The sequence below is a fragment of the Drosophila navojoa genome, chromosome 2, assembly GCF_054131105.1.
Source record: "Drosophila navojoa isolate 15081-1374.11 chromosome 2, UAZ_NAV_1.0, whole genome shotgun sequence".
Classification (NCBI taxonomy): Eukaryota; Metazoa; Arthropoda; class Insecta; order Diptera; family Drosophilidae; genus Drosophila; species Drosophila navojoa.
In genome coordinates, this window is record NC_142890.1 from 28,850,018 (window position 1) to 28,870,180 (window position 20,163).

A 20,163-nucleotide genomic window follows, 5' to 3' on the forward strand; every position below is an offset into this window, starting at 1 on the left:
GTATATATATTATGCACTGTGTCTGTATATATGTGCTCGGATTATGCTAAGGGCTGCCTCAATTCCGGCCACTCACCTGTTGTACTGCGACGGCGATATAACCTGGCCCTCCACCTGCCGGCTCACGTTCACCGTTGGCTTTACCTTGTTCACCTGCTTGCCCGCCGCTGCGGCGGCCGCTGCTGCAGCGGCAGTGTTGTTCATGTGATGCATGCCACCTGTGCCGTTGCCAGTTCCGTTCGGGCGTCGCACGTTCCGATTGAGTACTGCAAGGAGAGCGACAGAGACAGAAAGAGAGAGAGAGAGAGATGGCGGAAGGTACAGATTAAGTTATAGTTGAGTGCATTGACCATCGGGCTTCGCTTGGAACAAGCTGGAGTGGATAGAGTCGAGCTAAATACAATTTGACACTTACGATTCGTATCTTCTCTGTCACGTGTTATATCACCTGTCGCAGTTGCAGTTGTTAGGTTTTTGGTTGGCGAGCGAGACAGACAGCGAGAGCGCGAGCGAACAGAGAGAGAGAGAGAGAGAGAGAGAGAGAGACAGAGAGTGGGTGACAGTTTGTGTGGAAAAAAGAGAGAGAAAACGGCAATTTAGTATGATTAAATGCTCTGGTACAGCTGGCAGAGTGCATAGGAAAGTGGGATTGATTCATTTATGATGCATTTTGGTCAAGTTAATCAAGAAAGGTACTTTGAGCCGCGTGTACGGAGGTACGTAAGCGAGTTACTTAGGCTTGAAGTTGTTGTTGCGATACTCGACTAGTGGGTCGCATATATTGTAGCTGTGATGCGTGTGAGTGGAGTCGAGAAATAAACAGTGTGTTTAACAAGCGAATAGTATGTATGCAAAACCAAACACAACAGACACACACACACACGCACAAATGTTTACAAAATATATAGTGAAATGCTTTAAATAAGTAGACATCAATATCGAATTTAAATAATTTGTAAGAACAAGCTTTTGGTACAATAGAGTTGGCAGTTGGTTTCTTGTAGTAGTTGCTGAATATAAACATTTACATTAATTGAATGAACATTGTTTATTATTTAATTTAATTCTTTTGTTTTTTCGCTTTTACATTAGCATTAACGATTTCTGTTCAAAGTCAACGCAAAAACATTGGAATGCTAACTGAAAATATTAAGAACCCAAAACATAAACAAATAGCTAATTATTGAATTGTTTTACTTTTGCAGTTTCTTATTTATATTAATTTTAGTTAGTTTTTTTTTTTTTTTTTGACATATTTTTTTAGTAGAGCACAAATGATAAGGCAATGGATAAGGCAACTTAAGATATATATACTTAAATGAGATATACATGTGTGTGTGTGTACAAAGTAAACTGTGGGACGTTCTGTGATCAAAATAGCCTTTCTCTTTCGTGTACAGAATGGACAGACTTAAGTACGTATATCATGTGATTGGAGTTCTTAAACAAGCTGATATTGAGGACATTACCCGATACAGATCCACGCACATGCACCCGCTTGGGTAGCTCTGGTGGCGTAAATGTGGGTGCAGGATGGTGTTCATCTGTAAGATATTTTTGGTATTGTTATCGCACAGCTTCAGGTAATCAAATCGGTTTTAATATTTGTTTTGTTTTTTTTTTTTTTTTTTTTTTTTGTTCGTGTAAAAGACAATGCTTTTTTTAGGTGAAGCTCAAACATTAAAATTTTTTTTTTTGCTGTTGTAGGATTTTAAATTAGGCTTTTGGGGGAATATTGTGTTTGTGTAAGCTAAAACTGAAAGAGTTGCGGTTGTACATAAAGCAAGATTACAAAATCTTATCACAAATCATACGCAAATCAAATGGGCTCGACATTGGGTGTGTGTTCAACTGAAAGTCTTAAATGAAAAGTAAGGAAAATTGATCAACATGATCGGGGAATGAATTCAGGCAATTTTATTTATAATTATTTTGCTTTTTTCATGGGAACTGGTACTAAACTACATAATTGTATTATCTTGTATCAAAAAGTGCATATATAATCAAGGCCTTAATAAAACATGCGAATAAATACGGAATTGCAAGACTGCAAGCAATCAATAATTAATCGATAGACATGTGCACGACACTACAATAAGCAAAAAGCAAGAAAAGCTAGAAAAGCTAGAAAAGCAGGCGTTGCAGTTAAGTTACAAGTTGGTTAGGATCTTAAGTGTTTGCTTTGGCTACAATGGAAGCATAAACCTTATATTGCTGCTCCAACGGCTGGATGTGGCAAAGCGTCTAGTTCGACTGTTATGCACTAGAAGTCTAACACCCACTCAAAGAACAGTTTCAAGTCTTTGCTACCTAGGAGTCTGCACTAAGAACACAGCACTAAGATATCGCTTAACACATTCTCTATGGCACTTGGCAAGTGTGAGAGTGTGAGAGTATTAACAAGCTCGCTCCTTAACTGGTTGAGTGTACTGTGTGCACGGGCGGCGATAGGCGGGGCAGCTGATGGTAATGCTCAACGGTGTTTGGTATTTGCTCTACTTTCTCGGTTTATTTAAATGTAATCGGGAGTAACAATGTTGCTTAACATACATGTATGTAACTTGAATAGGTTTTACAATTTATATGAAATTTCGAAATTTCTTGAGCAGAAGAGAACTAGTTACACGACGAAAGAAAGATCCAAATCAAAAGTCAAGAAACGTGCACTGGCACACTAAAGAATAACCGAAAATAAATTAATATGTATATATATATTCAAAAATCTCTATAATGTGAATCCTAATAAATGCATATGACGAATTCAAATGTGTCTTTAAACTTATTTTCGAGTATATGAGTTGAAAACTTGAATTAGTTAGACTTACTTGACAACGAGTATTCATCGTCTTCTACACACACACACAGACATATAAATACATAGTACGAGTATTGTAGTAGTAGTAGTAGAAGTAGTTGGTACGAACGAGTACAGATACGAGTAGGGGAATATATAGAAGTATTATATATGTTTACATAAAAAAAGAGCAAACCCCAGAGTCAGAAATTTATGTATTTCTTTAGATGTTTTGTATGTGTACATATATATTGGATGTTTGTATGATAGATTGTATGTCCGACTCCGATTTCAATAAATAGTGAAACGAAAATAAAAATATACATATATAAATATACATATATAACATATATGTGATATATCTGATGTATGAAATGATGTCGACATGTATAGATCGATACAGAGACTTTGTACAAAATACGATAGTTAGAATAAATGTTTAATGTTTACAAGGTTGTAGTATGGAATACATACGAAGAGTAAATTTACGAAAACAATTTATGAATTATACTCATTTAGGTATTGAATTTTTGAATCATTTATTTAATTTTTTTTAGTACTAGCGACTTAACTACACACTCACACACACACTAAGTAGTTAAGGTAATAATTGATATTGAAAAATACACAATTACGAGAACGAACGAGAAGAAACGATTAGAGGTGTGTGTGTAGGTGTGTATATATATGTGTGTGTATGATGTGTGTGAGTGTGAGTGTGAGTGTGGTTTATTCAACTGGTAGACATGTATTGAGTGATTGACATTGGGAGCTAGACTAGACTCGAGGACTGTCTGAACTTTTGCGCATAGCAATCGGATGTAAGTTTGGTGAGCGTTTTCGATAAGAGCGAACTCTTTCACTTGGTTAGTTGTAGTAGTTGAATGTAAGAGTATTTGTTGAGTGGCATATTATGTGGAGTCGTAATGTTCTTTTTCATTAATTTGTTTCGTATGCTTATTTGAGTTACGGTTGAGTAGAGACATGGAGAAGTTATATGTATGTATATAGAGATAGTATAAAGTAATAGAGATAGAGAGAGAGAGAGAGAGATAGAGAGACAGAGAGAGAGAGAGAGCATAGGGAGAAAGTTATACGTACTTGCACGCCCAACCATTTGTACGGCTCGGACGCCTTTCCGGAAGGTGGCCACTGTTTCGTTTCATGAAAACAGAATTGTATAGGATATGTGTGAATAGGTAAATGATGGTAAGGTAATGATAGTCGTTTGCTTATTCATTTCGAAATCATCAAATAATATACTTTTCATAAATATCAACAGAAGTAAATCAATAAATCGAACTAAAAGATATAGAAAATTAAAGATTTAAAATATTTATATATATATATATATAGTATATATATATATATATATATATATATATATATATATATATATATATATATATATATATATATATATATATATATATATATATATATATATATATATATATATATAAAGATGTCACACATCACACGCCTTCGTTGAACGTTCATTAAATATATGGTATGTAATTCATGATGGTAAGGTATGTAAAGATATCAGCTATTTGGATGAATTTGTTGATATGAGTTATGCGCGCGACGTTGTAGGATCAAACCAGAAATCGTTGCAAACTAATTAACTCTATGTTGAATGGTATATTTATACTGAGTATATATACGATAGAGCGAAACAATATAGCGACAGAAAGATCGACAAAATGTGGTGATTTGGCACTCTTCAGACTCTCTGTTTACATTCTTATTCTTATGCGATAGACCCCTCCTAAGACAGCTCCCAGCTAGTTAGACATCTCGGCTATCCCTCTCACTTACACTAGATTCCCTTCGAGTTAAGCAAGGCGAGGAGATAAAGATGCGGGAGTTCGCATTTAGCAGCCGGGACTTTAGCACAAGTACAATAATATAGCATTTACGTATAGTCTAGTCAAAAAATAGGGATTTATTTTATAATGCTGATTAATATTGGAATTTTTTAACTTTTTTGTTTATTTTTATTAATCTGCAAGCAGTTTTGTTTACCAAATGTTTTTCATTTTTTAGGTTTCTCTTTTAAGATTGATAATTGGTTCAATTTTTACTTCACAGTGAAATAAATTCGATTGACCGAATCTCAAATGCACTCTTCAAAATCACAGTTTTGGAAGTACTTTTTATTTATTTATTTATTCATTATATCTATATATATTTTGAAGAGTGCTTTGCTAAATACGGTTAGGTAGGCGGTTCAACACTTTAGCAGCAACAAATAAATCATTTTGGCTTTGTATGATATACAAATATAGGCACCAAAACTTGAAACTATTATTGGGGCTAATTTATTTTTGGTTTTTTTTTCTTTTAGTTTGGATTTGGATTTGGATTTTGATTTTGTTTTACAATTTACCCTCCATTGTATTCATCACTGATGTGATCCCTTGGTTGACCATCCCTGTCTGCATCATAATCATGCCCACATCTGTAAGACGGTTAGGGTGTTGATATTCGTATATACATGTAAGAGGACCAAATATCACATACACACACGAATCTAACTAGACTTAACACTAGGCATATTAATCAGTAAACATGGTATACGAGTATATGGAGCATCACTTATCCCAGTTAGGTGCGATTAACTATGTTTTTAAGCCAGACGCAGGCAACGCATTAACTGGAAAACTTACTAACTACTTGAGAACATTGATGCTAGTTTATAGATACATAATACGCAATTCCTCGTATATATATATAGTGAATATATATATAAGAGACAGATAGAGAGAGAGAGAGAGAGAGATAGAGATGAATATTCAGTATGCTACATAGAAACCAAATATATTAACTTTAATGTTAGTCACTTGACGTCATGTTAGATGATGGAGCGCGCACTTAATACATATGCTAATGTTGTTGTTGTTGTTGTTCTCGTATCGAGTTATTATTTACACTGTTGTTAATTGGAAGGGATATCTACGCTCAAGTATTTATTTACAATTATATAATTTATGTAGATTTCGGGGTGGGGTAGTGGTGGTAGTGCCACGCCAAGTATATAAGGAACTTAAAACTTAAACATAAGATTTATAGACTTCGAGTGGTGGCAGCCTCTGAATAACTTATTGCTACTACATAGTAAAACGACTGTATTAATAATATATAAAGTTTATTCGAAATTAGGTTTATTTCGTTAGTAACGCAATTGTAAATCACAGCTGCAAAGGTGAGTCAAAAATATTTATTTAAAAGTAGAGTTTCAAGGATCTTGAATCGGTGACAGTGTAAGATATAAATTCTTTATTAGTATTTGTGCTCGATTTCATGCACTTTATTGTTTTGTTTATTTAAATTTGATTTCGGTTCATCAGACACATATAAAAGGTACGAAAAAATCAAAATGAGGAGAGCAAAAGTTGACTTAAAAAGAGAGAGAGGAGATAGAGTAAGAGAGAGAGAGAGAGACAGCCAGGGTTAAAGGCGAGAAAGTTAAAATATTAATTGTGCACTTTGAATATATGTAGGTATCAAATATAGGGAAATACTTGGAGTAACTCTTGCCATCAAGTTGTATCTTTTACTAGAAGCAATTCGAGTTTTCTCTCAACATATGTTAAAAAGAAAATTGAAATTGAGTATGCTTTCCATGCAGAAAAGAATATTACGTTTATTATTGTTATTATTATTCGTTAAGCAGTTTATTCCGGCTGACAACTGGGCGGCGAGCTCCAAAGCGGACCACAAACTCAAAAACAAATATCTGGAATTTACTAATCAAAATAAGTTCGAAATGATTGCAGTTCGGTGGCAGAGTACATGTTGGTAATAGTTAAATCCAAAAACATGGGTTGCATATTGCACAAACATATTTACAGCTGAGGGGAAGCCATCAGAAAACGTATGTATGTATATACTTGAGTGTGTTGTGGGTATAGTTGTAAATGGCATATAGTATATATGTATATGTGTGTATCCAATGCAGTCGTGTGTTGGATTATATACGAGAAGAGGCGCATATCAGTTGTAATTGTAATTAAAGAAAACAAAGTGACCAAAAATTAACTGCACATATCCAAAGATACGGGACGGGACGGGACTTCTCATTGTTCATATTGTTAATAGATATTTGCGGGTGAGTTTCTTGGAGAGGGACAAATCATGGCTGCACACTCTTAACGTGTGGAAACTAAATTTTGCACTGTTTACTATCCATAATGAAAAATCAACTGATTGAAAAAAGTATGTTGGAAAATAAACCAAAAAAAATTAAGTGGGAGTGAGGTGGTGCACTAGAGATGTAGTAAGAATAATATAGGATTCGAAAAAGAGGCTTGGAAAAAATGTGTGTCTAACAGAGGAATTGGTTTTGTTATATTTGATAATTGATTAATATCTGTTGTTGTTTTTGTTGTTGTATTTAAAGTACAATACGAACAAAAAGAAAGTCGTAATTTGCATAGTTGAAAGAAAGTTGGATTGATTTGGGGGTAAAACTTGGATGGTTGGGTGGTGGCATTGGTCATTTCTTGTTGTATCATAGAATAATGTTGTTGTTGTTGTGTGTCTGTGTTTGTGGTTGGGTGGGTTGATTTGATTGTTTGGGATTAACATTAACGTGTTGAACAATTTAGATTTACCTAAGTCGTCAAATTTGCTCCTCGGCTGAACAGTCACTGTGGGACAAAGTTATGACAGTTATTTGTATTATTATGTATTGCATTTGATCATTCGATATCTGCTCTTCGTCTGTGCATATATACATCTGACATATATACACACACACGCACACATGCATATATACGTACATACACGCATACACAGAGAGATAGGGGTACGTATGTAGGTATATTCGCATGTGAAGCCGGCTTGATTTTGTTAGCTAGGGTTCGTATCTATGTCGTTGTTGCTGATGCGGGTTGAAGAACCCACAATGTCTGATAATAGAATTGTGGCTTAAGAGTTGTTCGTAATAAATTAGATGGTTATACATATATATACCGGTAAGTGCTGTAGGATCGATAATTGGGGCTCATCATATATAATATATAAGAATAGAGAGTGTGAGCTTGTTTCGCGCTGCTTAACTAGTATAAAGTGAGCCTGAACCTATGGAGAAAACTTAGAGCTATTTAATTTGCCTTCACTTAGAGTTTACTTTAATCTAAGCTGTTCACGTAGCTCTCGACGAAATAAGGTCAAAAGATAAAAATGTATATAAAACTAAAAAACGAAATACAAGAAGTAAATAGAAATAAATGAAACCCAAAGACGTACAGCGACAGAGAGACTGTCTTATCGAGTCAAGGGATATGGTACAAAGGTATGCTTACAGTTTTTGCATTTGCACTTCTTAATGAGGGTCTCGTCCTTGATGTCCTCGTGGCACGCCTTGCAGTAGAACCACGCGCTGCAAGCAGAGATGCACTGGCTATAGAAGAGGAAGGGACAGATAGTTTTGGACTTACCGCTTGACCTCATCGGCGCTTTGTGCTATGAAAAAGCCCTGCGTATTCGCCTGAATCTTGGCGCCACGCGGATTTATGGAAATCTTACTGTCTGCACCCTCCTCGGCGCCTTTGATCTCGATGGCGAGCAGCAGCAGCTTTAGCTTGGAGAAACACAGTCTACAAGCAGCGGAAGAAATTGTAGGGTTCTGTTAGTCCAGTGTCGAGGCGAAGTGTCGGTAGATTGAACATTTACGTATACCTAATTAAGCTTAGTAAATATCACTACACTTATTGAACAGAGCATGCATTCGGTGTGTATGTGCGTTCAAAGCGTACACTGGAGAAAAACTAATTGCACTTCATACGAAGAAGCCACATGCTAGGCAAAATGCGTACAAAATCCAACAACAAATCAACAAAAAAGAAAAAGAAAGTTGACAAAAAAGAGTTGGAAGTTCATATTAATATCAAGTCAATGTTGTCCACTTTGCTGTGCTTTTTGTGGCTATTCAGCGCGTGGAATGGAGCCGGGCTGAGGGTGACACATGCCAAAAGGGTGAGATTCTTTGGATGGGTTGATAGTTGATCTGGTGCCGTGGAGCTAAATTTTTTGAGGGTAATCGATTTATATATAGATATATGTACATATGTATTCATATGTATATGTATGTAGTATGTTGTATATGCGATGTCATCAGTAATCGGGGCTTGATCTGGGGACTAATCGGAGCGGAGCGGTACGGAACGGAGCGGAGCGGAGTTGGTAACAAGCGAGCGGTGTCTAGATAAATATGTTTGTTCTAAACTGTTGTTCATACTTTGTGGCTGGTTACTATTATATGCGAACGGATGCAATGCGATTGTTAATCCAAAAACCAAATCATATATGTAAAGTGTTAAATATACAAGCAGAAGGAGGTCAATCCCTTGATTGCAGTCCATTCATACTGGTACATCGAACATGGTAATTAAAATAAATGGGGTACGAGTAAGTAGTAGTAGTAAGTAGTACTTAGTAAAGGGGGCAAAAGGTAGTTTGTTACAATTAAGTATGTATGTAGAAATAGGAATAAATCAAACAAAACAGAATTCCGAACAAAGTCTGACAAATTATAGAAATAAAATTCTTAATCCAAAATAGTATACAAGAAAAAGTATTTTTTATACAGTTTTTTCTTTAAGAACATTATTATTTTTTTGTAATTTAGTTTTTTGTTTTGTAAATTTTGTTTTGCTAATTTTTTCTCATTTTGGAGTCTTACTCGCTGGCTTGTGGGAATGTCATGCCGGTAAATGAAGGTGATAGAGTTTCGGTGTACATCTCACACCCTGTACCTTGAAGATAATCATTTTGCCAGGCCTGTGTGTCTGGTGACTGAAAGTTAGAAAATGGTTTTGTTGTGGTTTGGATTTAGTAAGTTCGCTAATGTAACTACTTGGCGATTGTTTGTTTCTTGTAAATGTTCTTGTTCTGGTTCTGGTTCTGGTTCTGTTTCTGTTTCTGTTTCTGTTTCCTTTTTCTTGTTATTGTTCTTATTCTTGTTGCAGTTGTATTCGCTTGAGTGAGAGTTGGCTCATTGCGCATTGGAATCGTTGAGGCTCGGGGTTCGACTCGGTCGGGATTTGGCACTGAGTTCACATACACGGGCACACTTATACTATATCGGAGCAGTGTGTGTGTGGGTGTGTCTGAGTTTGTAAGTTTTGGTGGGAGGTATGTGGGCGTGTCTTGGGGTAGCATTTGTTTGTCAGGCTTTGATCTAGCTTAAGCATTAGCTTCGGCATACTTCTCATATCAGCTTATTAGAAAACTTTACACGCACTCCTAGGCTTAGCATTAACCACTTTTATGGAAATTCAGATAAACCAAAATGAAACGAAAATTCATATGAAATTAGCATAAGACAAACAAAAGACAAAAACCATAAAAACGCATCGAACATCAACTCAATTGCTGCACGCTGCATAGTTGGGCTCGGCATCTAGAGAGCACAGCACACAAAGATACCATACAATTAGCGTTTTACAATGCTCTCGATTTCATAGTGTTTACATGTGTATGTGTGTGTGAGTGTGTGTGTGTGTGTGTGTGTGTGTGTGTGTGTGTGTATGTATATGTGTGGCTTATCATTTAACATTGGCTCGTAGTTCCCTAAAATGCAAAGAGATCTGGCTGCGAAACATATTTGATAACGAAAAGAATATTCAGCAAAGGATGTTGTTATTTGTATTTTTGCAAACATTGAAGGCTTTTCAACATTGAAAACATTAAGTACACAAAGAATTAGCATAAAACACCGACTAATTGTTCACAGTGTACTTCGATGTGTGGCTATGTGAATGTGTATAAATGTGTGTGTATCTGTGTATATGTGTGTATCTTTGAAAATAAATCAATATTCAACACCATAGACAGGCAATTTTACATGTTTACATAGTAGTTCTCCAGACATTGGCATCAATGAAAACATTTCTGAAGACCACATAATATTAAAGGTCTTCGAAAATCAAAACAGACAAAGTAAAAAATGTTTAAATTTTACAACATCAATTAGAACTGATCAACAGATAATAAAAGCTGAGAGTGTACATATGTGTGTAAGTGTGTGTGACTTTGTGTGTGTGTGTGTGTGTGTGTGTGTGTGTTTATATTGTTTTTAAATTATTCTTGAGTTTTTTGTTTGTTTTTGTTGTTGTTGTTGTTGTTGTTTGAGTGTATTTTGTTTTGGTACGATATTTGTCAACGCTGCACGATTAACAAGTACATAGTTGAATAGTAGGTAGATAGTATAATAGATACGATACGATACGAATATGGTTTTATAGCATATAGAAATTGGACTGCCCGCTGCGCAACTTACTCAGTGGCCTGAGCAAACGGTATTCCAATAAATGTTGGACTCAATGTTTCAGTGTACATTTCCATGCCAGTGCCGCGCAGGTAATCATTCGTCCAAGATTGCATTTCTGGCGACTATGGGGTTAAAGACGTACATACATAATATAGATTTGATGTTTTACATAATTTTGATTGGCCGGCCGACTGCAGTTGGACAGCCCCATCACCACATCATCCCATCATCACTTCTTCACCACTTGACTGCATTTAGCAAAAGTCTTGATTTGCTTGCCTGCTCTCTCTGGATCTGAGTACGCCCCAGTAGTGTGCTTGTGTCTGGTATTTTGTTTCGAGTAGCCGTCGTGTGCTCCCACACTCTGGCACTATACTTACCGTCTTGAAGGATCGCATTGCAAACAGATTGGCCATCATGGTGGAGAAGCCGGGCGCCAAGCAGCTCTGTGCTATAAAGCCCAACTTCAGCTCGGCCAGGCAAATAACATCGTCACCTTGTTTCCAGTCCCACGAGGGGATGTTCAGCAAGTACGCCTGAAAGACATTGGGGGAATCAATAGAGCTTGCTAGTTATGGATGCCTTTTCATCAATTTTTACCTTATTGTGGTACTGCATCAACTGTATGATGACTCGTATATCATCGCTGTAGTTCTTGATTGAAATCACTCTCATGATGTTGGCAGCATCTTCTGCGTCGGGATCTTGGCAATATTTGTTAGCTAGCACCAGGCAGGCGTCGGCTTCGTGTACCTTTTGTGGGTATACAGAATATGAATTAGCAATCGTTCAGGGACTAGCCTCAAAGACATATGTTCAGATTAGTCATTTGTCTATGTCTCTGTCATAGCCAGACTTTGTTCAAAGTTCAATTAGTTTATTATTGTTTCTCTTGTAAGTAGGTAGTTCAGTGTAGGTTGTTGTTAGGTATAGTTGGGTGTTTGTTGTTAAGTGATTAGGTGATCACGTTAGCAGATTTGTCGACAGTTGTTAGTAAGCGGTTAACACGTACATGGGCTGCACAACTAAGTATAGTACACGTTGAAGTAGTTAAAGTGTCACAAGTGAGGTGTTTTCTTTTAATTGCTTGTCTATAGTTACTATAGCATATGATATACTGGGCACATATAGTGGACTATGCCTGTTTGTCTTGCATACACATTAAGTAATTAGTTGGCTTTGGTAAGCTTTGGCAATTTGGCAACAACTGGCGATAGGGATAGACAGTAAGCAGTTATTCAATTTGTTATTGTGTTAGGTGAGTTGCTGGATTTCGTTTTTGTTTTTTGGTTTATGGTTTTATTTAACTTCCAGTTCAAAGGTGACAACAACAATAATCACAACTCAAAAAGCGAACGCTCGGTGCATGAGTGGAAAGTAGTAGAGGTATACAGAGAACTTGCTTCGTTCAGGGTGTTTTTTTCTTTTAATTTTCTATAAATATATTTTTAATTAAAACTAAAGATTAAAGCAATGTACAGACTAAAGAGCTTTTACTATTGGATTAAATATATGTACAATTATTTACATAAATTAATAGTTCTAGCAGCATGCAACTGAGGGGAGGAGAGAAGCAGCAGTCGTAAATGCAATTTAATGTACAACATGCATTTAAAGAAGTCTGTTTTAGTAACAAATGTATTCAGTTTTAAGTAAGAACTGCATACATATGTGTCACCTTCAAGAAAAGAAAGAAAGTTGATCTGTTTTCCATACATCAATATAATCGCAACTAAGGTAAAGCAGTGGCTTGCTCAAATTCGCCACAACATTTAAAGCAGACAATAAATAATATGATTGAATTTAAATAGTAAGATTAAATAACATATTATTTCGTAAATATATGAGATAATACTTCATTTTAATACTCGTTCAACGGAACGGAAAACAGAATATTGACATTTCCCAATAAGCTATCGGGGCTCTGAATATTGATTCCAATGTAAACAGATTAATAATAAATTCTGGATAGCATATAAAATCATTCTATACATTAAATAACATATGTCTCTTTGGATATGGAACCATAAGTGAATTTTGCCAAAAGATAAATACATATATCCGTTCAGTGGGCTCGTGAAAAATCGGAAAAATATACATCTTCGAAACATTTATCGATACAATTTATCGATTTTAAAATTTTATCGATTTTGATTACATTTCGAAATTATTCAACCATGAATGAGTATTATGCAGTCGGTAGTCCCCGACGGCCATGTTCTTACTTGTATTTTTTCCCTTTGCAATGGTATTCGGCTTCAACGAAATAATATATTTACTTATTACTAATAATTACTTTTCGTTGGGAATTACAGTTAATAAAGATACATTTTTAGATAATATATTATTATTGTGTTTCTAAGCAAATGCATTTTCCCATGAAATATGAAACCATTGACTTCTTCGATATCATAAAAATTCTTGCTTAATATTAAAATACTCCGTTTAGGAAAAAGAAAACAACTGAAAATTTTGGTTAATATGAAGCTTGCTATTAAGACGCAAAGATTAGTTTTATGGAATTTATTGTATTTGAGTACATATGTTATTCAGGCATGAGCAACCACCACCTCCTGATGCCTTCAAAGGGACCGCGGAAAAGCATTGAACACTTTACAATCATCTCCGATAGGAAAGAATTTTAGATAATAGGCATCGCTCTCCGGATAAAATTCAGGTCGTTAAAGCTCACTCATCTGAGTTATAAGCGGAATTCTGTACTCAGTTCAAATAATATCTTTGACTTTATCGAATACTTGACCCCTTGATCTATCATAATACAATTATAGCTTCATGGTAATTAAGTTTTTTGTAGATATTTTGAAATCAAACTACACTTGTTTTTTATGTCTTTATAAAAGGGTTTCTTTTTTCAGGTATATACATTTATTTTGTTTATCCATATATATCTATCTGTTGAGCAGATAGTCCATCCATCACCCGTTATTAAGGTATGTCTTTTATGTTAAGAATACTTAAGAATTGCATATTCGTATTACTTTATATGCAATAATTTACTTAGCACATACATACACACATATATATATATAATATTGTAAGTTAGATATTAATATATTAAAAATATGTTTGGGTTTTGGAAAATAATACGGCTTAATCTAACAATGAACACGATAAATGTTTGCATACACAATAACGTCCAAAAATTTACGGTGTATACGTGTATGGGTGTTGCTGTTGGTGTTAGTATATGTGTCTTATCGTGGGTATATGTCTTATATTGAACGTGTTTTTCGTACAGTCAACAAATGTACGCACACAAAGGTCGGTACTCTAATACTGCTGCAGCTTCTAATACATTGCAATTTACCAACGTTTACTGTACGAGTATACATATAAGTATATTTATTATGTTTAATGAATGTATTTCGTACTATTGATGTACACAAAACTATGCCACAATTATGAATAATGAGCTGAGAGTTACATACATACATATATAGAATATTACATTGATACATATTGGGTATTTTATAATTGTTACGCACACACAGACGTACACACATATATACATATACATATATTCTACATATATAGATGTCATATATATTAAAATATTAATACATATATATATACATGTATATAGATATGCGTGTAATTAGTTGAGTAGAGGTGTTTGATAAGTCGGTATGGTTAGTATGTAAATATGTTAAGTATGTTAATACAAAGTTAATTGTCTTGGTTTGGTATTGTTTGGTTTGGTTTGGTTTGGCAACACGCACAATTAAATGAACAGAAACAGCAAGAAAATGAAAAAGTTGAGTAAATTAACCAACGAACATAGAGAAACATATAAAATAAAAAATTGTTTTACCTTAACCCTTTGCAGATCAATCGGATTCATAATGGTTCCTTGGAAGAACTCCACGGTGGTAAAATGGCGTTTGAACAAACCCTCAAGTTCCAAATCGGGTGGTTTACTTTTTATTTGTATTTTTTGGTCATTAAGTTTTGGGCGTAAATATATATGTGTATATATATTTATATGTTTTTTTTTTTGTTTTTTGAAAAGAATAGTACAAAGTTTTTTTTTTGAGTTGTTTTGTGTTAATTTTAGAGTTCCAATTTACACAGATTTTGGCATAGAAATGGATAGTATTATAACCGAAAAGATTTGCGTGTATGTGTGTGTTGTGTGAAAACACAATGAGTACACATTGTTTCATAATTGTGCAGTTGGAGTAAGCGAGAGAATGACGAAAGAATAGAAAATGAAAAAGAAAAAGAAAATCGAATATGAAATGAAACTCTCTGGTCGAAGAAATTAAGTGTGCGATAGGCGAAATGTTCTATGAAATTGCCACAAATAATTCTCAATACGTTTACAACTAAATTAAAATATACTAGAAATCAATTATAAGTTATACTATTTGTAAATATATTTAATTATTTATGTACAAAAGTAAAAGATTTCATAATGTTTTCAAGTAATTTTCGACCCTTAAGTTTCCTTAAATTATCTGATTCATACTCTAATCCTATCTAAAATAGAAGCTGTTATATCTAATAAAAATACATACATATTTACAAATGTGTAATACATAGATATGAAAACTTAAGTCTAATTTGAAGTTGAGGAATAAAATTGAGTTAAACTTTAGTTTGAAAAAAATAAAAATAAAGTGCTGCGAATCAAAAGAATATGTATATATATTTAAAGATAAAAAATCTTATGCTAAGCAAGATGTAAATATATATATATAATCGGGTATATATATATTTATATTCATAAACTAGTTCTATGTTATTAATTATGAAATAATAGAATAGAAAATTCAAACTTCAATAAAATTTCAGCTAAAAGGACATTCCATTGAGCAGGTTATTAGTATTACTGAATGCCAACGTGAACAAATCGAAAACATTACTAGTTAGATATGTATGTAGTTATTATTGTAGGAATCGGAAAAGAGTGAAACGAAAGTGGTTTACATAAGAACTAGTAAAGGGTATATTCCTTTCCATCAACGAAAAACGAAATCAAAATTGTATTTACTATTGTAGATTTGCAAAAGCTTAAACTCGATACAGCCGACTGAGATATCATCATCCTTGTTGCAAGTATCTTACACGTGTCAAGTGAACAAAGGCAAATGGAGGAATCAAAAATCTCTAAGAAAAATTGCAAGAAATTAACGTGAGAACGAGCAAATTTTTGAGAGAGAGTTCGGGCTGTGGCTGTGACTGAGGCTGTGGCTGTGGATGTGGCTGTGGCTGTGGCTGGGGCTGTGGCCAGCGAATTATGGCAGGCTAAAGACTAAAGGCTAAGGGACTCGAGGTGGGCAGTTGTATTGTAGTGGGTGAAAGGCGATTGCACTTTGTTGTCAGCCGAACGCTGTCTATAAACTAGTATGTGGTCGAGCTAATGCCTATCTATGTACACACAGACTGGGTATGCACCCTTACAGAGGGCAGAGCACCTTCGGCTCGGCCTAACTCTGGTTGGACTTCGCTGATCAGTATATTCGTACCTCAGTATATTTGTAATTTGTGTACTCTGTTTGTATGTGTTGTGCTTGTGTCGCGTGTGTGTATGTAGGTGTGTGTGTCTCTCTGTATATGTGTATGCATTTTATGCTTTGCTCCTTGCAGTGTTATTGTGTACCTTGACTCGTTCCAGATCGACTGCGTTCATCATTGTGCCCTGAAAAAACGCCACTGTTGTATAGTGGCGCTTCAGCAGTCCCTCTAGCTCCAGGTCGGGCTCTTTGCTATTTTGTTTTACATTACGTTATATCATATATATATATAGTTAATATTAATCAATTATGTAGAACAAGTTAAGGTATATGACTGAACAGTCCAAATCAAAATTAAAATCATAATTGGAATTTTGTGTTAGCTACGAACTAATTTGAATAATGCAATGATGCTTAAAGTAAGTGCGCTGACTAATTAATTTATAGACTTAACTGTTTAAGACCTTCTCTAAGCGAGAGAGAAAGAGAGAGCAAAACAAAATGTGTCTTGCCTCCGGCGAGGTCGATAATAATAATTCTGCTTATAAACTGATTTGAATTCTTTACTGATTGCTTTAACTAAATTATTGATCTATCGTATAAAAGAACACATTTACGAAACTTAGGAATGAAACTTAAATAATCAATTGTACAAAAAGTGTTTTTGATCGATATTCAAAAGAAAATACAGAAAAAACGGAAATTGGGATCAGAAAGCAAACTTACCGATGTAAAAAGACTACTTCGACGTCGACATCCTCACGATCTTCGTGCAGAAAGTCCTTCAGGAAATGCGACACGGACTCGTATGTTATGTGACCGCATACCACAATATGTCTATGTGTGTGTGTGTGGTTGTGTTTGTGTGTGGTAGGAAGAAAGATATATTAGTAATTTCTCTGGAATTGGCAGTCGATTCATAAGCAAGAAGAGTGTGACTTAATTCTAGAGTGGGATGCAGAAGCAGTGTGACACTTGACATGCCACAACTATCGTGTGTTGCGTGTAGCTTAGCTGTATTAGTGTGCAGTGAGTATGTGTGCGATGTATATGTGTATGCGCATGTGTGTGTGTGTGTATGTGTGTTTGTGTATATGTGTGCGCTGCAATCATTGGCAAACAAAATCTATTGCATTTTGTTTAGTTTTGCCAATGATTGCAATTAAGCTCAACTAGTTACAGTTGTAATGAATGAATGTGTGCGTGCGTGAGTGTGTGTGCGTGTATGAGTATGTGTATGTATTATATATATTTGGTGTTTTTTTTTTATATGTTTTTCTTATTCATTTATAGATTAATATTTTCATATTATTTGTTTAGGTTATCAACTGATTTGTTGTTATTATAATTACTATTACAACTTGTCAGTGTTATTTTGTTGTTAAAACAGTAAACAGTATTATAATTATAAATTACATTGTATTTTCATTAAATTAAAATACACAAAATTTTATAATAGACACGAAAAAATACAATTAAATGAAGAATCACTGCAATATGCATGAATTTAGTCTGCTACCCCAGAAATCTCTTTGAACACAAAATAAAAGGTATAAATAAAAGGAAATAAAAATAAAAGATTCAAAATTAAATACGTACAGGTACAGGTGCAAAGCGCTTGTTTAATATTCAACTGGGTCCATAGCTTTGCATTTGTATTTCACAAGTCAAACGATAACGAAAGTGAAAGAGAAACAGAAGAGTTTCACTAACTAAAGAATAGCTACGCACACCGTTGGTATTACTCAACTTACATGCATCGTATAAAGCATCAACGAGTACTAGAAATAAATAACTGTGTGTTCTCTCTACGTTTATATACTTAACATATATACAGGGCATTGCTACACTCATTCCAATCCAAACTACTTCAGTGTCTTCATATCGAGTATATATAGGTATGTCATAGTATATGTATTATTATTATGTGTTCGGGTTGTAACTCTATTGACAGGCATGCAGTCAGGCAAACTCGGGCAGGCATTCTCATTCTCCTACTTAACTAATTGCAATCAGGGTGCATCAATTAAAACATGCGTACTTCTGATTATAACTAAATTAGTGTGTGGATGTGTTTCTGTGTGTGGGTGTGGGCGAGGTTGTGGTTGTGTGGGCGAGTAAAGGGTAAATGGGAGGGTGCAGGCACCATATCATACTACAAGCTCGAGTTGGATGTATGAAAGATGTATGTATATATGTGTACTCAAATAATCTTCTTATTTTTTATTTTTATTATATTTTGCACATGTCTCAAAGGAATTTGAGACCCGGTTGAGTCCTTCACAAGTTGATCCAGTTGATAAAAAAAAAAAAAAAAAACGGAGACCGCAAATCCAATTCGAAACACAAATTCCGTACATTTATTTGAATCGTCAGTTTACGATAAATTTTTTTAAGGCTTAAACGAACAGATAATACTCAAAGCAATTATGATATCTTTATCTCGGATATCCTCTATCGAATCGAGAAATGACCTTAGAAATGTTGAGTAGATGAGTAAAGTTGATTATCCAGATTGTTGCTTGTCATTTTGGTGAATGAATTTCGCTAATTGGTGTCAACGAGTTTTTTGGTGTTTGGGGAATAGTTTCGTTTCATTCTCTAAATCGAAAGCAAGCTAAGTAACTATTGAACTAATCTAATTTGCAATGTTTTTTCGTAGTTGTGTTTATTTTGCTTACAAATGTGCTGTTTGTTGATGCTGTTCTCAAAATGCAATAGTATCGGGGGAAACGAATAGATTCGAATAGGTGAAAAGTTAAAAGTTTTTGCCTGGCCACGCATTTTCATTTTGACTTTCATTTAGATATTCTATTTACTTTTTAAGATCGATACAGCTCATGTGTTTCACACATGAGGCATATGAAAGAAACCAAAAAGGAACCGAAAAAGAATCCATTGAGCAAATGAGGTATACGTTTCATATGAATCCTTAACGTGCCATGAATGTGATATAAATGTGGATGGGGCCAAATAACTCAAAATGAACCACACAAAATGGGTACAGAGATGGTTGCTAGTTGAGAGCTTGAAAATAACTGAATGTGTACTTAATGTATTGGTGGGACTCGGATGGTATTGGGTTTATGTATCTCTTTAACCACAGATTTGTGTAGGTGTCCGCCTTTTCGATTAGCGGCAAGAGCTTCTGGCCAGAAACCGCACTCAAAACTCACCCAAGACTGTGAACGCAATACAAAGTCTCGACCTACGCGATTCCAATTCTACATGAGATATGTTTAGTATATAGCACTTCAGCAGCTTCGCGTCAATCACGATTCAGAACTAAATGGTAAGGTATGGATTACTGGGTGACAAATGGCGTCAATCAGTCAATCAAGCCAATTCCAAAATCGCATCCATACATAGCACATAACACGATGATAGAGTTGATAGAGCTAATAGAGTTGAGTTGAGTTGAGAGTCACGTATATAGCTAACAGCAGTACAAATTACAACGCAAATGGATTGATGTTCATGTTAAGTTGTGTTGGGTCTTGTTATATGCGCCAATTCGTTTATTTATTGATTGTAATATGGTTTATTGTGGTTTTTTCGTTTGACAGAAGTATAAAATATAATGGAATAGAGAGAGAGAAAGAGCACAGACA

The 20,163-nt window shown here is 34.9% G+C and overlaps 1 protein-coding gene across 50 annotated transcripts in view; it reads right to left on the bottom strand.

Annotated features, from left to right (window-relative positions):
• The window catches only part of slo (calcium-activated potassium channel slo), a 57,210-nt gene that overhangs the window by 9,523 nt on the left and 27,524 nt on the right, over positions 1-20,163 (bottom strand). For 12 of the 50 annotated variants that reach the window (XR_016197640.1, XM_089265390.1, XM_089265369.1 and 9 more), the window contains 12 exons: positions 17,279-17,389; positions 14,908-15,013; positions 11,676-11,828; positions 11,456-11,611; positions 11,085-11,197; positions 8,242-8,400; positions 8,107-8,183; positions 5,187-5,258; positions 2,826-2,849; positions 1,470-1,544; positions 416-448; positions 77-266 (listed from right to left, as the gene is read on the bottom strand). Coding sequence is in view for 49 of the 50 variants with exons in the window: in XM_089265390.1 (XP_089121516.1) it covers positions 77-266; positions 416-448; positions 1,470-1,544; positions 2,826-2,849; positions 5,187-5,258; positions 8,107-8,183; positions 8,242-8,400; positions 11,085-11,197; positions 11,456-11,611; positions 11,676-11,828; positions 14,908-15,013; positions 17,279-17,389 (1,269 nt within the window). In the remaining variant the exon portion in view is untranslated. Of the gene's footprint in view, positions 1-76; positions 267-415; positions 449-1,469; positions 1,545-2,825; positions 2,850-3,895; positions 3,947-5,186; positions 5,259-7,413; positions 7,450-8,106; positions 8,184-8,241; positions 8,401-9,485; positions 9,599-11,084; positions 11,198-11,455; positions 11,612-11,675; positions 11,829-14,907; positions 15,014-16,698; positions 16,805-17,278; positions 17,390-20,163 lie in introns of all 50 variants that reach the window. The other 38 variants (XM_089265389.1, XM_030386701.2, XM_089265395.1 and 35 more) reach the window with 22 other exon arrangements.